At 39.8% G+C, this 16641-nt stretch overlaps 2 protein-coding genes and 1 long non-coding RNA gene across 7 annotated transcripts in view; 2 read left to right on the forward strand and 1 right to left on the reverse strand.

Moving 5' to 3' along the window:
* Window positions 1-386: 386 nt before the first annotated feature.
* Window positions 387-1364, forward strand: LOC137102191 (uncharacterized). Its single transcript, XR_010911209.1, has 3 exons — window positions 387-499; window positions 667-996; window positions 1107-1364. It is a non-coding gene; the product is annotated as an uncharacterized lncRNA (long non-coding RNA).
* A 5194-nt stretch (window positions 1365-6558) lies between these two features.
* Window positions 6559-9007, forward strand: LOC137102194 (uncharacterized). 3 transcript variants are annotated; one of them, XM_067481429.1, is made up of 5 exons: window positions 6560-6745; window positions 6934-7269; window positions 7412-7675; window positions 8209-8295; window positions 8666-9007. In XM_067481429.1, the coding sequence occupies exons 1-5, from the start codon at window positions 6667-6669 to the stop codon at window positions 8740-8742; spliced, it is 843 nt and encodes a 280-aa protein (XP_067337530.1). In that variant the 5' UTR covers window positions 6560-6666; the 3' UTR covers window positions 8743-9007. The 3 variants fall into 3 exon arrangements, 2 of the variants coding, with proteins under 2 accessions (XP_067337530.1, XP_067337529.1); XM_067481428.1 differs by having other exon boundaries at window positions 6561-6745; window positions 7412-7687; XR_010911210.1 differs by lacking the exons at window positions 8209-8295; window positions 8666-9007 and adding an exon at window positions 7838-8144 and having other exon boundaries at window positions 6559-6745; window positions 7412-7687.
* A 238-nt stretch (window positions 9008-9245) lies between these two features.
* ift172 (intraflagellar transport 172) overlaps window positions 9246-16641 on the reverse strand; it is a 29504-nt gene continuing 22108 nt past the window's right edge. For 2 of the 3 annotated variants that reach the window (XM_067481424.1, XM_067481425.1), the window contains exons 36-48: window positions 15501-15599; window positions 15254-15363; window positions 14870-14933; window positions 14587-14673; window positions 14304-14420; window positions 13634-13744; window positions 13428-13547; window positions 12386-12481; window positions 12102-12161; window positions 11852-11950; window positions 11278-11431; window positions 10507-10598; window positions 9246-10272 (exon numbers count right to left, since the gene is read on the reverse strand). In XM_067481424.1, coding sequence (XP_067337525.1) covers window positions 10183-10272; window positions 10507-10598; window positions 11278-11431; window positions 11852-11950; window positions 12102-12161; window positions 12386-12481; window positions 13428-13547; window positions 13634-13744; window positions 14304-14420; window positions 14587-14673; window positions 14870-14933; window positions 15254-15363; window positions 15501-15599 — 1299 coding nt within the window. In that variant the 3' untranslated portion in view covers window positions 9246-10182. The remainder of the gene's footprint in view (window positions 10273-10506; window positions 10599-11277; window positions 11432-11851; window positions 11951-12101; window positions 12162-12385; window positions 12482-13427; window positions 13548-13633; window positions 13745-14303; window positions 14421-14586; window positions 14674-14869; window positions 14934-15253; window positions 15364-15500; window positions 15600-16641) is intronic. The other variant, XM_067481426.1, reaches the window with a different exon arrangement.

Consider the following 16641-nt stretch of genomic DNA (forward strand, 5'->3'; position numbering starts at 1 on the left):
GCACCGTGCGACTGGACACAGCGGGCACTTGTTGCTCTGCTGCTGTAGGTGCAGCTGTCTTGTAGTGCCGACACTAACAGAAATTAATATTTTTAAAGGTCGAATTTGAGCTGCATCAGGTGATTTCTCATGGTCTCATTAGGCCTCGTTATACAAATTTGCAGTTTACTCTGCGTGGGACCTAATTTCAAGTTTTAATTTTTACTGAAGTACAGTTAGCTCAGTGGATAATCTTCACATTTGCATGTTCTTAATCTCCATATACAAAATATCCACAATATACGTGACCTTGAATTGCTTGAATACTAAATACTGATTCTGTCAGAGAAATAACTTAGATATTGTGGAAGTTACAGTGAGGAAGTAAAACCTTTGTGCTTGCAGGAAATAAATCGACATCCATCCAGCACCAGTTCGGAGACAGATGAAAGAAGAACGGTGGCTGAATTCAGGTGGATTAAGATGTTTTTATTTCTGATCCTGATGCTTCAGTTTACAGGTGAGCAAACATCTAACATCTTAATAATATCGTTACAAATGCTTATTTATTATTAATTAATCTCAGGTGTTTTACATATAGTGTCTCAGAAACTAAAGACACATGTTGTATCTTAACTCATTTTAACATTCTCATTTATTTTGTATGTTTATCGCTCGAATTCTTAGCCACAATCAATGGAAGATATTTCTACTACACTGTCAGACATGGAGAGGACTTTGCTTTACCTTGTGAGAAGGTGAAAGAAGATCAGTATAAATGTGACAAAACTGACTGGACTCATCGAGAAAACACAAGACCAGTAGACGTGATCAGACTGGGACAGATCCAAAACATTTCCAAATCTAAATCACACAGACTGAGTGTAACAGAGAACTGTTCTCTGCTTGTAAAGAACATCACAGGGGAAGATGTTGGTCTTTACACCTGCAGACAGTTGGACGAACCAGGACAACAACAAGGTCAAGACTCACTTATTTATCTGTCTGTTGTTACCAGTGAGTATTTCCATCCTAATGTTTTCAGATCAAACTGTTTGTCAGATCCAGAAACTGAAACATTACAGTATATTAAAACAACTATATGACAAAATCTCCTTCCTCATCAGTAACTAAACAAAAGGATGGAGACATGGTGAAATTAAACTGCTCTGTGTGGACATATGGGGAGTGTGAATACACAGTGAAGTGGTCGTATGGGAGTGAGAACGTGGATGAAGGTCATAACAAAAGTACAACATCCCAGTCTGGCTGCTACAGCACTTTGTCTTTTCAGCTTTCTGGCTTCATGAAGTCATCAGTGTTTGACTCACTGTTGTGTGAAGTGACGGCTCCTGACAGGCAGCTCTTTACCTTCCAAACTCAGTCCTCAGGTGAGAGAAAAAAACACAATGAGCTTTTTAAAACGTTTGTTTGATTGACCGAGTCGAAGTTTTAATATGGCACCTTGCTTCCTGGTTTCATCCGCCATGATGAAACCAGGAAGCAAGGTGCCATCTTCTAAACACGAGGAGTTGAATCTAACTGCTTTATGTCATTTGTTCCGGTGACACTGACACTGCAACAGTTAAACCAACAAGAACGACTGACAACATCACAACATCAGTCAATGACGGTTCAACAATCCTAAAAGGTATTGGGCTTTTTTTGTTTGTTTGTTTTACTCTACAGATTTCTCCTTTACTAAATACGATAGATATTGTTTAACGAACATAGTTCTGGTCAGTAAACCCAGATGTCCAAAAATGGACATGTGTGTTACCCAGTCTCAGTTCTGTGTGTGCATCCTTATGATGAAGTGATATCCCAGTATTATCTCAAGTTGCTATAATGGCAAAATAAACTGGGATCTTATTTCAATGAGAAGATCGAAGACAGGTATCAAGTTATTGCTGCACTAAATCATAAGCACTGATAATTATGATGACACTTTTTTACTGTGTATAAAAATGCCCCTAATTGCATTAGGGGCATTTTTAGTGTATGTTCCATATGACAGTTTCACTCTCTGTTGCTCACAACGCAAGTACACTTGCAAGATCATCAACTTTGAGAGATATGAATAGCAACTGAAAGTAATTCAGATGACCCAACAATACTGCAACAATAAAGTGACAATATAAAACATTTATCAAGGGAATTAACCTTAGAAAGTCTAGTTTTCTTTTCTTTTTCTTTTTTCAACAACCCATTTAAAAATAATCTGCACATGTTTATTACATTATTACAAACCACGTGACTTATCGCATTTTTAACTTGTTTTCTCGAATTTAGTTGATGGTAGTAGTAGTTGATGTAGTAATTGAAGTTTTTCTGTGCTGTATGTCCGTCCTGCTTTAACCCTGTGTTCATGTTGACGTTGTCAAATGATGTGATGGACACAAGATGTCCAATAGATTGTGTCTCTGTCTCTCTAACGTGGGCCACGATAAGATGCCACTTCTCTTTCACGTGCAGTCACCAGGTTCCTAAGCCACTGAAATGCAAAGGTAAAAACCATTTGATAGACAACATTGGATGTTTGGATCACGGCCCACTGTGACGTTTTGTGGTGAGCTGGCAGAGCTTGGTGCTTTAATGGTGGTGATTAAAGGTCATAACCTGCGACCTTTCAGCTTTAGTTTTAAAGAATTTGTCACTATGCATCTGAGCGGTTTTCTCTCCTCCTGCATCTGTGATCATCCAAGTTAAATTTGCATCCTGACTAAGAGACATCAGGTTCTTACAGTTAGTTTGGCTTAATTTTTTGTGTGACACAGGCTTTAAACATTCACAGAAATGGACAGACATTTAAAATGTGCCCAGCAGTTTGGTCAGAGTCGGGCTTTTTTCATCCTTTTCTGCCCCCAGTAAAAACAACACACTGTACTTTCGTATTCATAAGAGGATAGATATCAAAAAGCATTGAACATTGAACTATTTTAATTTTATTCATCACTTCAGCATAAGTGTGGTTAAGTCACATGCTCAGTGCAGCTGGGTAACATAAGCTGAAGCAGCTGGAAGTTATTACCAATGTTATTAATGGGGTCTGTCCACTGGTGACAATGACTGCGCGAAGTTTCATGGTAATGCATCATTAATAAAAACAAAGTCTCAATACGCTTTGGCTGATTTACATTAAAAATAAATTGTACAGGAATTGATTTCCTGTGGGATGTATTGTAATTATTTGGTGATCTGAGTTTTTGTGTGTTACTTTGATGACAATAGCTCCAAAACAAAGTTTTAACATAATATCTTAAGATGCTCAATACTGTAAAGATTATATCTGCTGAATATCAGTAAAATAGCAGGATAACATGTACGTTTTTTATTAGAAACAGAAACTTCTGTTTCTTTTTTTTTTCCAGTCTGGTGGTTGTTCATCATTGTGATTGTGGGATTGGCTGCATGTGTAATAACTGTTGTTACAGTCACAAGATATCAGACAAAAAAAGGTGAGAAAATTCAGCGATAAACCTTTTCTAAAGGAATTTTTGATAAACATTGATCTGAGCTTTTTAAGTTGCAATAAACTCTCTCATTTATTGTTTCAGGGAGGAAAACAAAGATGAATGAAAATGCTGTGAGTTTAAATTTCTATAATCCTAGAAAGTATCACAGTGAGGACAAGAAATCTTAGCAAATTATCACTGTTTGCAGCTGGATCAGACCCACTGGGACTAATGAGTCCATGTTGTTCTGTGTTGTGCTGCCTGCTGGATCAATGGTTCTAGTAGGAACCAGAAACCCACAATCCACATGTTACTGAGCAGCTGTTGTGTTGTCTTCACTGTGTAGACTGATCCTGAAGATGGAGTTTCCTACGCCTCCATCAGCTTCACCAAGAAGACCAACAGTAAAGTCCAGGTGAGCTGTCTGCTTGGTTCTACATGGGGAACTTCTTAGCTTTCCTCTAGCGCCACCTTCAGACTAACATGTGTCATAATGTTCATCATCTAATGAGCAGAGAAAAGCTGCAGCAGCAACATCAGGCTTGACTCACAGTCTGTTGGTTTACGTGTTACGTGCTGCTGTTTCCTTCCAGGTTAAGAAGAAAGATGAAGCTGATGATGATGATGATGATGATGCAGTGACCTACAGCTCTGTGAGAGTTTCCTCCACTTTGGGTGGAGCCTCCACTGATCCCAGCAGCATCTACGCTGCCATCAACAAACCAAGGAAATAACCCACCACAGTGTAGTTACATGGTGATCATGTCACATCAACCCCTCATTATACTGATAGAAATTTAAAGATTTCTCACGAGACAACAAGTCTTTTTTTATTTGAGTGTTTCCTGTGTTGATGCTGTATTGTCTATGTGGGACAAGTGTTGGAGAACATTTCGTAGTTTCTCCAGATGATCTTTACATACATTGGTAATTAAAGACATCTTACAATGCTGAATTTCTTATTTGCAAAATTAACTAGTAGAAAGTCTTTAGTTTTCTGTTATATCTCATTTTATGTAAATATTAAATTTGCCTATTTTCACTTTTATGACAATTAGCTTGAAGGTTACTGCAGTGAAAAGTGCTCAATAAAACATCTATGGGCAAAATAATTTATTGAATTTGTTGCCAGTGATTATATGTGTTTTGTAATGGGGCACTTGAATATTTAACAAAAATGCTGCATTTTTGCATATTTCACATGATAAAGTAGATTAGTTAAAAAAAAAAAGTACACAATGCAACAAACGTCCAAACAATATGTAATGAAGACAGAAGGACAAAAACATTAATTACAATTTTTAAGTTAGAGCCACAGATTTGTTTGCGTAATGAGAAGCTGCTGTCACCTCAGCTCTGCTGTTAAATCCTGGATGATGGAGGCAGAACGTTGGTGTTGGAGGCTGTGGGGGACACTGGGACAGAGAACAGCAGCTGCTGATGGACTGATGTCAGTCTGTGAGATACAACTTCAACCAGCAGAGGGCAGAACAGCTGAAGGTGAGGGAGGTTTGGAGGACGGAGGATTATAGTGAGGTTGGCTTCAAAAGCAGACGTGAGGAGGAGGATGAGATGATGAGTCTGACTGAGGAAAACTTCATGATTGTTTCACTGAGTAAAGCTGCTAAAGAGCCAGAGACTTGTAAACGTCTGTTAGAGGCCGAACTAATGAAATGATGTTGGAAATGTCTTTACTCAGGATCCAAACACACATCAAAAACTGCCTTTTTTTGTTTTGAGTGTTTTTGCAGCTTGGAGACTTTCTGATGATGAAGATGTTATTGTGAGAACAAACTAACAGATCTGCTGCAGCTCTTCCCATGTTTTAACACCGAGACCAACCCCTGACCCCTGCTGGTCATTGAAGAGTTCAACATCCAGAGTATCTTCATCCTAACATGTCATTTATCTGTGTTGTTTCTCAGCGGCTGCAGGATCAACATGTTGATCCTTGGAGGACGAGGAGTTTGACTCTTCAGCTGTTTGAACGTTTTCTAATGAAGAGAAAAGCAGCTGCATTCATGCAAAACGTTTTAATTTCAGTTCTTTTTATTTTCCGAATGTCAAACACCATGTGCACTTGTTAAGTCTCAGTGTTCAGTAGTTCACCTCAAACAGCTTCATGTTGGATTAATAATCTGTTTCTGGAAACATGTTAAATTAAGTTCTTGTGAAGAGAGAAATGAGGAGGAAATATGCTGGTTTAATAAAGACGGAACTAACGTCTTGTGTCTCTGCTTTTCCTGTCTGAAACAGGACACTGTCATTGTTGTTTACGTTCTATAAATCCTAGTCAGAATGTGCAGAATCTCTCATTACATTTCCATGTTTCTCTATAATCCAGCATCACATCGTTTGCCTTAATTTAACCGTCCACTGTTCACTGTGATGTGTTTGTTTGAAACCAAGACGACTACGTGTCTGTAACACTGCTTAAATATTACAACTCTGATGTAGAATGTGTTCTGGACGTCCATCGATTTCAGGGTTGCTGGTTCTATATCCGGCTCCTCTTGGTCATGTGACTAAGTGCAGTCGGACAGGACTCGGAAAATGAGGCTCAATGTCCCGCAGAGCAATGACTGGACCTCAGAGAGCAGTCAGTCAGTCACCGGTCATCAGTCTATGCTGAGTCTTCTGCCACAAATGCAACATGAGGCCAGAACATGTGTGTTTTATTATGTGTGTTAAATAGATCTTGTAGTTATAAAAGTGTGTCCAAATGCAGAAACATGTTTTGTTTTTGTAATCAGTGACTGATTGCAATAGTCTTTATTTTTTAACATCAAAGATCAAACATCTATCATCATTTGTCTTCCTCTTCTTTTCTTGGGGTCTAACTTGCTACATGACACAAAACGACCAAGAGTCCACACACAGTGTTGGACTCGCCTCCACTTTTCTCCTCAGTTATATTTCCAACCTGAGACCCACAGGCTGATTATTGTTTCCATGTCAGGGGGCTGTGACAACACTTTGTTGCTTTCTTTGGTTCCCACTACATGAAGTCAAAAATATGCAGAAGTTACTGTCAGGAAGTTACATAAACACAGGAAGTAAATCTAAAACATCTAGAAGAAGTTGCAACATCCTAGTTAGGTGAAATAATCTACTAATACATAATAAAACATGCAGAGGTTAAAGTGAGAAAATGACGTGTCCTTCATGACAGGAAGTCAATGTCCATCCTGTTTAAGAAGCTGCAGCTCAGAGACTCTGACAGTTGAGACAAATGAGACAGAGAAGAACGATGGCTGAATTCAGACGGATTCTAATGGTTTTATTTCTCATCCTGATGATTCACTTCACAGGTGAGTAAATATCTAAATAATACAGGTTCAAATAGAACTTTATAAATGCTGTTATTTCCAGTAATTAGTGTTAAATATGATTTTAGAGAAGAAACTGACAACACGACATGTTTACAAACTATTGCATCTAAAATGATCTGATTTCCGGATTTATTCTTCATGTTCATCTCTCATCTTCTCACCAACAGTAACTGGACAAAGTTCCTACTTCACTGTCAGAGATGGAGATGACGTCACTTTACCTTGTGGAAATGTGAGAGATGGTCAGAATAAATTTAACAGAACTGACTGGATGCTCACTGATCAAGAAAACAATGGGACAGTGATGCTGGTCAGACGTGGACAGATTGAAACAGTTCAGATTCCCAACTCTAAATCAGACAGAATGAGTGTTACAGAGAACTGTTCTCTGGTTATAAAGAATGTCACAGATGAAGATATTGGACGTTACACCTGCAGACAGTTCAACGAATCAGGACAACAGGAAGGTTCCGACTCTGTGGTTGATGTGTCTGTTGTTACCAGTGAGTATTTACATCCTAATGTTTTCACATCAAACTGTTTGTCAGATCCAGAAACTGAATCATTACAATAAAAATGATTTAACAGTGATGAAGTTAATTTACTCTCATTCTCTTCTTCTCTCATTATCTCCATCTTCACCAGTGACTGAACATAAACACAGTGATAAGATCCTGATCTACTGTAATGTGTCAACATTTAAACACAGTAAACCCTCAGTGAAGTGGTTGTTTCAGGGGAAACATGAACATCACAACGATCTGTCGGCATCAAAAACTAAATATTACGCCACTGTGTCTTTTCCTGATTCTCACTTTACTTCCTCATCGGTGTTAAACTCATTAAAGTGTGAAGTGACTGATCCTGATGGAAAAGTTCAGCAGTTTCCCTTCAGACTTCAGTCCTCAGGTGAGAAAACAGGTGAGAACACGATGAGCTGTTTGAAACCACGAAAACCACCTCAAACATTTGGTCATTTGATGGATGTGAAGTTTGAAGATGACGTCATTATTTCTAACGTAGTTCCAACACACAGTAAACATGAGGCTTTGTCTGACTGAATTTGTTCAGGTGACCACACAAAACCACAAACTACTGAAGCAACAGCAACAACTGGTGGAGACTCAGGTCCAACCACAGCATCCATCAGTGCTGCTGCACCAAACCTTCTAGTTGACTTCTTCTTATTTTTTAATACTTTTAATATTTCTTTAATTTTGTTTTATAATTTTTGTAGCAAAACAAAAATCTGTTTTTCAGGAACATAGTGACACTGTGTCTAATACAAGTGTTGGTCTAAAACCAAACACACAGACGTTGGTGATTTCTGACACAGGATCTGGTAGATGGTGAAATTAATTTACATTCAAAAGATAAAGTTCACATGCAGTTTATGATACTTTCTGTCTAAAACACAAAACATGTTTTTAATGTTTTTCCAGGTTTGTTAAGGCTCATTATCGTCTCTGTGGGTTTAACAGCACTGATCATTACTGTTGTTACAGCCGAAGTTTGGAGCAGAACTAAAGGTGAGAACAGTTATTTAGAAATATTTAACGAGATGTTTTAACGACATTAATGATGTTAAAGCTCATTTTTTAAACAAAAAAGTAAAAAAAAATACATTTATTATTTATACATTTATAATAAATTTCCTGGATGGGACTGTGGTTCAGGTCAGTGTGTGGTTGGAACGTTGTGAGTGTGAATCCCTGCATTGTCTCTGACAGTGTGTGTTGGGAAAGTGGATGAGTGACGCTCTCATCTGCTCCAATCACCATCAGGGAAGTTCCCTTGAGCAAGGCACTGAACTCCAGCTGTTCCTCTGCAGCTGCTCTGTGTTTCTCCACTGATTAGTTTGAACTCACAATCTCAAGTGTGTTGTGCTGTTTTCCACAGAAGATGAAGATGAAAATGAAGGAACAGTGAAGTATGAAAATGTTGGAGACTCTTCTGCTTCTGTCAGACTCCACTGATCAACTACTTCAACATCAACTCACCACAGGAATCACTCAGTGCTGCTGCTTTGTTACCGTATCAGGAGATGAATGATCAGAGAAACTGCTTTTAAGGGTTGATTATACAAATTAAAAAATATTAAACTTATCAGGACTAACTATATTTACTCTGAATAAAATTGTTTTGAATATCTTATCATATATTTGTAACTTTTATTCTTAATGCAAGCTGCTGTATTGTTCGAGAAATGATTACACTTACACAAATCATTAAAGCAATGCTCACCCTGATGATCACATGTGATACAATCTTTTTGGCCAACAATTTCAGGTGTGGTTTAGTGAGAGAGGACGTGAAGTTAGTTGGTGTGAGAGAAGAGGATGCAGAGGACAGGGTTAGATGGAGACACACGATTCGCTGTGGGCGTCCCCTGAAAGGAAAAGAAGAAGTAGCATTTAGGAACCGTGAAGACCAGTAAGAGACAAATGGCAGCATCACATGATAAAAGAGAAATGCTGGAAACTTTTATTTCAACTTTATTAAACAATATAGTTATTGTGAAATAGTTATTTCACAATAAGGCATTGAAGAGATACACACATACATATACAGAGAAAAGAGCATATTTCAAACTGGGCATGTTGAATAGTTATTCATTGGCAGCAAATCCTATTAAAAAAACATAAATTAGTACATGTGCATCCAAAGCCTGATAAATCTTCTATGATGAAGAGATGCAGATTTCTCCAACAGTCATTAAAAGTTAAAAAGCAGTTCAGCGCATGTTTTCTCTCTAAATGTAATATTTCACTGTTGTGAGCATTAAATGTAGATTGATTGTCCCCAGAGGATAAACCAGTTCCTCCAGTGTAGTTGGTGTAAAACGCTACACAGAGCAGCTTTTTTAAAACTAGATTTAGTGTTTTTTAAATGAGATTCATTGAAAAATAACACAAATAGAAAACTTGAAGCTTTATCCTTTGACCAAATTCAAACCAGAAAGCTGTTCCTGAAATCATGTTTCACATTTTAGATCCTACAGTGTCATATTAATAATTTGTATAATAATCCACAGTCGGCAGCTGCTCAGCTTAGTTCAGCATATTGAAAATGGGGGAAACCATCCGATCCAAACCCACCTTTCAGCCCCTCAGTGTAAAAATGAAGTCATTTAACTAAAAGCTAATTTGCATAAAGTATTTCCTAAAAAGTAGAACAACTGCTTTCAGCATCCTCCACACATTCTGAATGAATCACTGAACTGATGTCTAAGGTGATGTTGGAACATATTTGGTGTCCGAGTTACAAACAACAGGTCAGTCACAGGTTTAAAGTCGTGGCTAAAAACATCTGAACATCTCAGACCAAAAAGCCTCTGCAGGTTTAAATGTAAACTGAATGAAGGGACAGAGAAAGGAAGGGAAGATAAAGGGAAAGGAAACAAAGTAGCGCGTCCATCAGTGGAAGGAGAAGCCAGACGCCGCCGAACCACCACACCACTGGCTGATGAACTTCAGGACGTCCTGACACTCTGGACTGTGAGTGGTCTGCAGGGGAAGACGAACACAATCAGAAAACAGAGCTGAGACACTGCGTTGATTAATCCCAGAAACATCAAAGTGTTTGACAAAAAGCTGCTTTTGGTTTTTGAGATTTGTGGACATTTGAGATTTGTTACATGACATTTGAAGAATTTGCCTTAATCTCAAAAAACTGTGGTTTAATGTTTAATGGACCTAATGAACAAAAATGAACTTCTGATGGCTTCTGGCTTCTCTGACCTTTGTGGCCATGAGGAACTTGTTCCAGTCTTCCTTGTTGGCTGCTTTGCCCACAGACCCAAACTCGATTTTATTCCTCAGCACAGGGTAACCTGGGGGCAGGAGAACCACAGAGTGACTGAGTGATGGCACGTGTTACATCACACACTTACCTCAAGGACAACTTGTGTTAAAAGCTCCTTTAACACAAGAAGCCATCGATAAACACAGTCTAACAACTACAGAAGCATCCAGATGAGAGAATAAAATGCACAGTACAAACAGGAAGACACGTTTGCAAATAACTCCTCCCACAACTTTGGAGTTAGAGCGTGACGCAGCAAGTCACCATCAATGAACGAACCGCAACGAAGCGTCGCACGTGGCCTTTTGTCTTGGCCGACAGGGGGAACTTGAACACATCGCACAGACGACAGCTGACGGGCGTAACACGTGTGATGTGTGAAGACCACATTAGTTTACTATTTTCACACCTCTCACTCACTACAGATGGCGTGAAACTCTGTAATCGACAAAGTCACAAATTGTGCTGATGGTATTCAAAGTTATTGTTTGATGCAGAATTTGCTAAGAGCTGAGACACTTTCACCCACGGGACAGACGGCGATTCAACGTGTCAATGGGCTGATTGTTGACTTGGTGACAAATTCGACCTTTAAACTTAACCTCTCTTTACATTTTACACAAACACACAACACGCTGAATATGTGGTAACAAGCACAGATGATCCTAACAGTATGAAGACAAGACGTGTGTGTGTGTGTGTGTTACCCGTGAGGACACAGGGCAGCGAGCGCAGCCCGGTGTTTGTTGCCACCAACGAGGCTTCGTACGTGTTCCTCTCGTCACGTGGTAGAACCTGCTCCAGCCGATTGTCCATGGACACCATCAGCACCCAGTCACGGATCTGCTCCCGCTGGGCCTCCTGTTACCAACACACGCAACCACCATTTCTAACACAAATTAAAACGGAATAAATGTCAATCTGTAGTTTAAAAAAAAAAGCCAAAGTATTTGTGACTGAACACAGCTCATGAAAATGTAGAAAATGAAGGTCAATGAAATTATGTAGTTAAGATACTTTATTTCCACATTTCAGTAAAACTGTTAGAGACTTAGACGTTATCAGGAAATGATGAGGCATCATGTTTGTTAACCACTTTAGACCAAACTGTCACGTGACCAACTGATGTTCAGCTCCCCTGACTGTCACCAGCAGCTTAATATTATCTTCACAAAGTATCACAGTTTATGTGTCTCCATCTATTACTCTGGTGTGTGTGTGTGTGTGTGTGTGTGTGTGTGTGTGTGTGTGTGTGTGTGTGTGTGCAGTTTGACATCTTACAGTGACACAGAGTTTGGTGGGAACAGGAACCTCAAAGGGAATGTCTGTGTCCACGAAGTCTGAGTGGTCCAGAGTATCCAGGGTCCCCTCGTCAACGGCCTGGAGACACAACGGGCCAATCACAAAAACATATTCAACACTGAACTTGTTCGTTAAAGCTCAGACTTGCACCTAAGTTCTGTTTGACTGGATTCAAATGAGGAAATAGAAAATCCTGCTCAAATGTGAATTAAAAGAATTTCATACTCACATCACACAGATCGAGGAAATGATTGAGGAAGATGAAGGCCATGTTCTCCCAGCCAACAGCCTGCCAGGGTTAACATAATAACAACAACATGTTCAGGTAATCTGATGTAATATAATAATGAGTTGAGACCAACAATTATAAACCTGAGGCATTTTCCCTTTACTTGGTAGCTGACACTACAGAAAAGCCTGAGCACCTATAGCACTTGGACGAGTGTTAAAAGGTGCAGAGTCTGATTTATGTCCCAAAAACAGCAGCTGCTCCTCTGTGATTGGTGGACCCACCCTGCAGGCCAGACCGGCCTCGTAGAAAGCTTTGTCTGCTGGAATGAGCTCCGTGTGACGCAGCAGAGACAGCGTCAGCTTGGCTGCTACACTCATCTGAAACAGCAGAGACAAGAAACGACCAGGACCAATTATCAAGTACGATCTGGAACTAGAAATCTATTGGCATTTCCTGTTTTTAGTGCTTGATATTTAGGGTGTATTTTATTTATATGACCGACTTTGGGACCAAAAATGCACACGTGATAAAATATACAGCAGTTCACTTTCATCTTCAGCTAACAATGGTGGGATTAACATCAAGAACAGATCTGATGGAAAAATCCACCGTTAAAGGAAGAGGTTCACTTTTTTTTCCTCACTGACGTCCTCAAACATCAGTCAGCTGCTCACATGAACAATGACAGAATAATGACAGGTCTCTTCTTACAGCCCTTTCAGTAGAGGTGACGGTGGCCAACAGTCATGGTTTTGTGTTCAAATGTGTATTTCAAGCTAAAAATCACAATTGAGCTGTTTGAGTTTGTTAAATCTAGTAATTATCTTTCAAAATTAAAGCCTTTGTATTTTGCACACAGTAAAATTCGCTCTTTGTGTTTCACTACTGAGCTGCAGAGGAAGGAAAAGACCACGAAGAGGTAATTTTTGTGTCCTGGTGGCCGAATGGTTAAAGTCCACGCTGAGGGATCTTTGCTGCATGTCGGACCCTCACTCTTCTCCCACCGCTCAACTAAACTCTGTACTAAAGCCAAAAAGGCCCCAAACATGTTCAATCCAAACAAGGCGACTTTGGACAATATCCACTTAATGTGACTAACTTTGAAATATTAAACATAGTGATGAGAGAAGACAGGAAATATCCTTTAAAAGGAATCTTGGACAGACAGTGAATTAACAAAAGAACTGGCTTCAGTCAGTAAAACCAGTTTCAGTGCTTATACGAGCACCTGACACACACACACACACACACACACACACACACACACACTGGACAAACCCAAGACCAAATCCAGTCATGCACAAGTGAAATTATTTCACGTACCAGCTGCTCGACTCCTCTAGCCGCAGACCTTGTGGCGTAGTAGTGAGCGATGAGCAGCAGCTGTTCAAAGTCTTCGTGAGCTGGAGAGTTGGCCTCAGCTGACTTGGACAAATTCCCACACTGAAATGAGGGAATCTCTTTAGTTTAGACTGAGGCCAAACAAGACTGCGAGGGAACAAAGACTTTGGAGTTTGTCGGTCCTTTACCAGCTGCAGCAGAAAGTTCCGGAGGTCGGCCCACATGCGGTAGGACTCCGGTCCATCCGTGTCAGAGAGGTTGATCAGGTCCAGGAACAGGCGCTTGTAGATGTTAAAGTTCTGAGAGTATTAGGAAAGTTGAACACAGTTTGGGGTTATTCTACAAATGCTCCACAACACAGATAAAGGGAAAACGGGCCAGTCAACAAGAGACGTCTGACATTTCATGTGGTTGTAGCTCTTAACAAAACAGATTATATTTCCTACATCAGAGCAAAACAGAGCTTGTCGAGAAGAAGCTTCAGAAGAATCAGCTCAACTGAACACACAACAAAGCACCAACGGCAAAGAGCACATGTTAATACTTGGTGAAAACGTGGTGGAGGATTATTTCTGTGTGACTCATTTAAGCAGAACAACTTCCAGTGACATTAACAAGGTCTGATGGATTCAGACACTTCAGCACAAGTGAAGATGTAGGTTTTAAAAACTATTTAACCTCCATTGGCTGTAAGTAGCATTGCTAAAGGTAGGTTGAGATGTTTGTAGGAAGCCAGAACCTCAGTGAACCAGGTTGACCTCACGGCAAAGAAGGATCCTACACAGTCCACAGAAGATAAACAATGAGACGTCCACTGATGGTGAAGGAAAAGGAGTTTTTGTAGTACAGGATGTGCACCTGAGGGTTGGGTGGAGCTCCGTGCTGTAAGTAGAGCTGCAGAGCCTTCGGAGCTTCTTCCTCCTTGATGAGATGTGTGGCGTACAGAGCGACATACTTGTGGAGGATCTTAATGTTCTGAGGAAACACAACAAAGAGATGAGGAGGAGAATGAACAAACCAACCGAAACAACTGCTGCTGACATTTGTTTCACACACACATTTCCAACACTGTGACTCAGTGTGTCTTTGAAATGGACACATAACACAATACTAATTATGAGCTTTATCAAGGGCCACGTACCTGTTTGGACGCCGTTTCCAGACATTTCTCCCACTGACCCCTTTCTGCGTACATGTCCAGAGCCGCCATGACATCCACGTCCACCAGCTTGACACATGCAGACATTCAGTGTTTGAGAAGTTCAAAGTGCTACAGCACAGTAACATTTACAAAGTGAAGCCTCAGCGCTGCAGAGAATATTCTAAATGGTTTCTGTACATGTCAAACGTAGGACAGAACGAATGATGACGCCTCATATTGTAATGATTAGTGTAATAATATGTGAGAATATGACTGAACTTACAGACTCCACTTTGCCTTGATTCTTCAGATGCTCTTTGTACTTCTGGTCCACGTAGGCCTCATACCTGCCCAGAATCAGAGGATTAAAGAAGTCATTTGAAAGGTAACTGGAATTATTCTAGTTTTCCTAAAGTTGTGTTTGGGGCCAAGTAAGATTTCTGTCCTTGCAGCTCACGTACTCATGAAGAAAATGCTGTGAAATACAGCAGTTGGACTATGAGGTGAAAACTTTTCCTTCACTGCCTCCTTATGTTTCAGTTTCTCATGTTTGTTTTCACCTTGAATTCACCATCAATCCCGGTGTTTCCCACGGTTTGACATATAATAACTACGGTAAGTTCAGGTTCTTTTGTAGGTGTAGAACGTGGGAGTGTGTTTGTGAGACCTCGGCTCCAGCTCCTTGGCGACTCTCTTGGCCTTGTTCCACTCCTCCCCCTCAATAAAGACATCGATTGCTTCTTTGATCATGTCCATGTTTAAGTAGAGTTCAGCAGCCTTCAATGTGCAAAATAAAGAGATTCACAACATATTTAGACTAATTTAGACTATTGATACTTACCATAACTTTTGGTTTGATTTGAATATACACATTTTTGTGTTACTTTAATGTGTGTGTGTGTGTGTTCACCCACAGCATTGTACTTCCTCAGGTGTGTGAGCCGTGGTCCGACCACCTGAATCACCTCCACCGCTCGCTCTCCACCCAGGAACTTGATGGACAATTCTGCAGCCTGGAAACACAAAATACACACAAACAAAATTTGCAGATATGAAGCAGCATTTTTCCAGAATATGTCTGTCAAAGCAATTTTGCCTCCCGTCAAAATTTTTGATGCTGATGCTGTAAGATTAATTTGCAACATGTCATAAAAACTTTGACCATCACAAGTCCTGAGAAATCAAGTTGACATTTCCTCTAGTTTTGTCTGACAGTCAAAAAACCAAATATGGTTAAATTATAAATAATATGAAACGTTCAGATTTCAGAGGCTGAAATCTATAAATAAAAAACTAAAAAATTATTGACTAATTGTTTTGGCTCCACTTTCTCATTTGCTTCCTCAGGATTAAAAGCCATGTTTTTTATTTTTTATTTTAAATGAATGTAACTCACTCATTAGATTTCATTAGATGGTGTAGAGAGGAAGCACAACTACTGCAAATGTTGTAGTAACTGTGGACTCTAGAGAGGAGCAGAGGTTAAGTGATTTCCTCTCTGTTACTTTGAAATCGAATGTATCCAACTACTCGACCTCACAAAGTGAAGAACATCAGTGAGTTTGTGGTTCCTATCACCTCTGTTTACTGCTTGGAGACTGAAAGTTCAAACTCCCAGAAGGACAAAACAGGATTGACCCCTGAAACCATGTGACATTCATCAGACCAAACGTTCAGATTTCATTGAACGTGACCCCTGCTGCTCTTCACTGCACGACACACAACATTTGTGCAGCAGGAAATCTCGAGATTTCAGTGACACCATGACCTTTCTGCTCCCTCCACCAGAGAATCCCACCACATCTGCAATGCTGATGTTAATATTGCAAAGATTCTTTTTCTATAAGTAACAAGAAACATGTCCTGTTCAGTTCAATGGGTTCATGTCAGTATATAGCTGATTCTTTTATGGGAAATTTGGGCCAAAAATCTACAACAACAGTCCGGTTCTACTGTGAAAGCACTTACAGTATCCAGGGGGTGTGTCTGGGAATTCTTTGCCGTATTTTCATTTACATTTGGGTGCAAAAATAAGCAATTCAGCGCTGAGCACAG

The sequence above is a fragment of the Channa argus genome, chromosome 17, assembly GCF_033026475.1.
Source record: "Channa argus isolate prfri chromosome 17, Channa argus male v1.0, whole genome shotgun sequence".
Taxonomy (NCBI): domain Eukaryota; kingdom Metazoa; phylum Chordata; class Actinopteri; order Anabantiformes; family Channidae; genus Channa; species Channa argus.

Bases quoted from the DNA above. Each gene is read 5' to 3' on its own strand.
- LOC137102194 (XM_067481428.1), top strand. From the start codon at position 6,667: ATGAGACAGAGAAGAACGATGGCTGAATTCAGACGGATTCTAATGGTT. The intron at 6,746-6,933 runs GTGAGTAAATAT...TCTCACCAACAG, and splicing joins CCTGATGATTCACTTCACAG to TAACTGGACAAAGTTCCTAC. The intron at 8,296-8,665 runs GTGAGAACAGTT...TGTTTTCCACAG, and splicing joins AGTTTGGAGCAGAACTAAAG to AAGATGAAGATGAAAATGAA.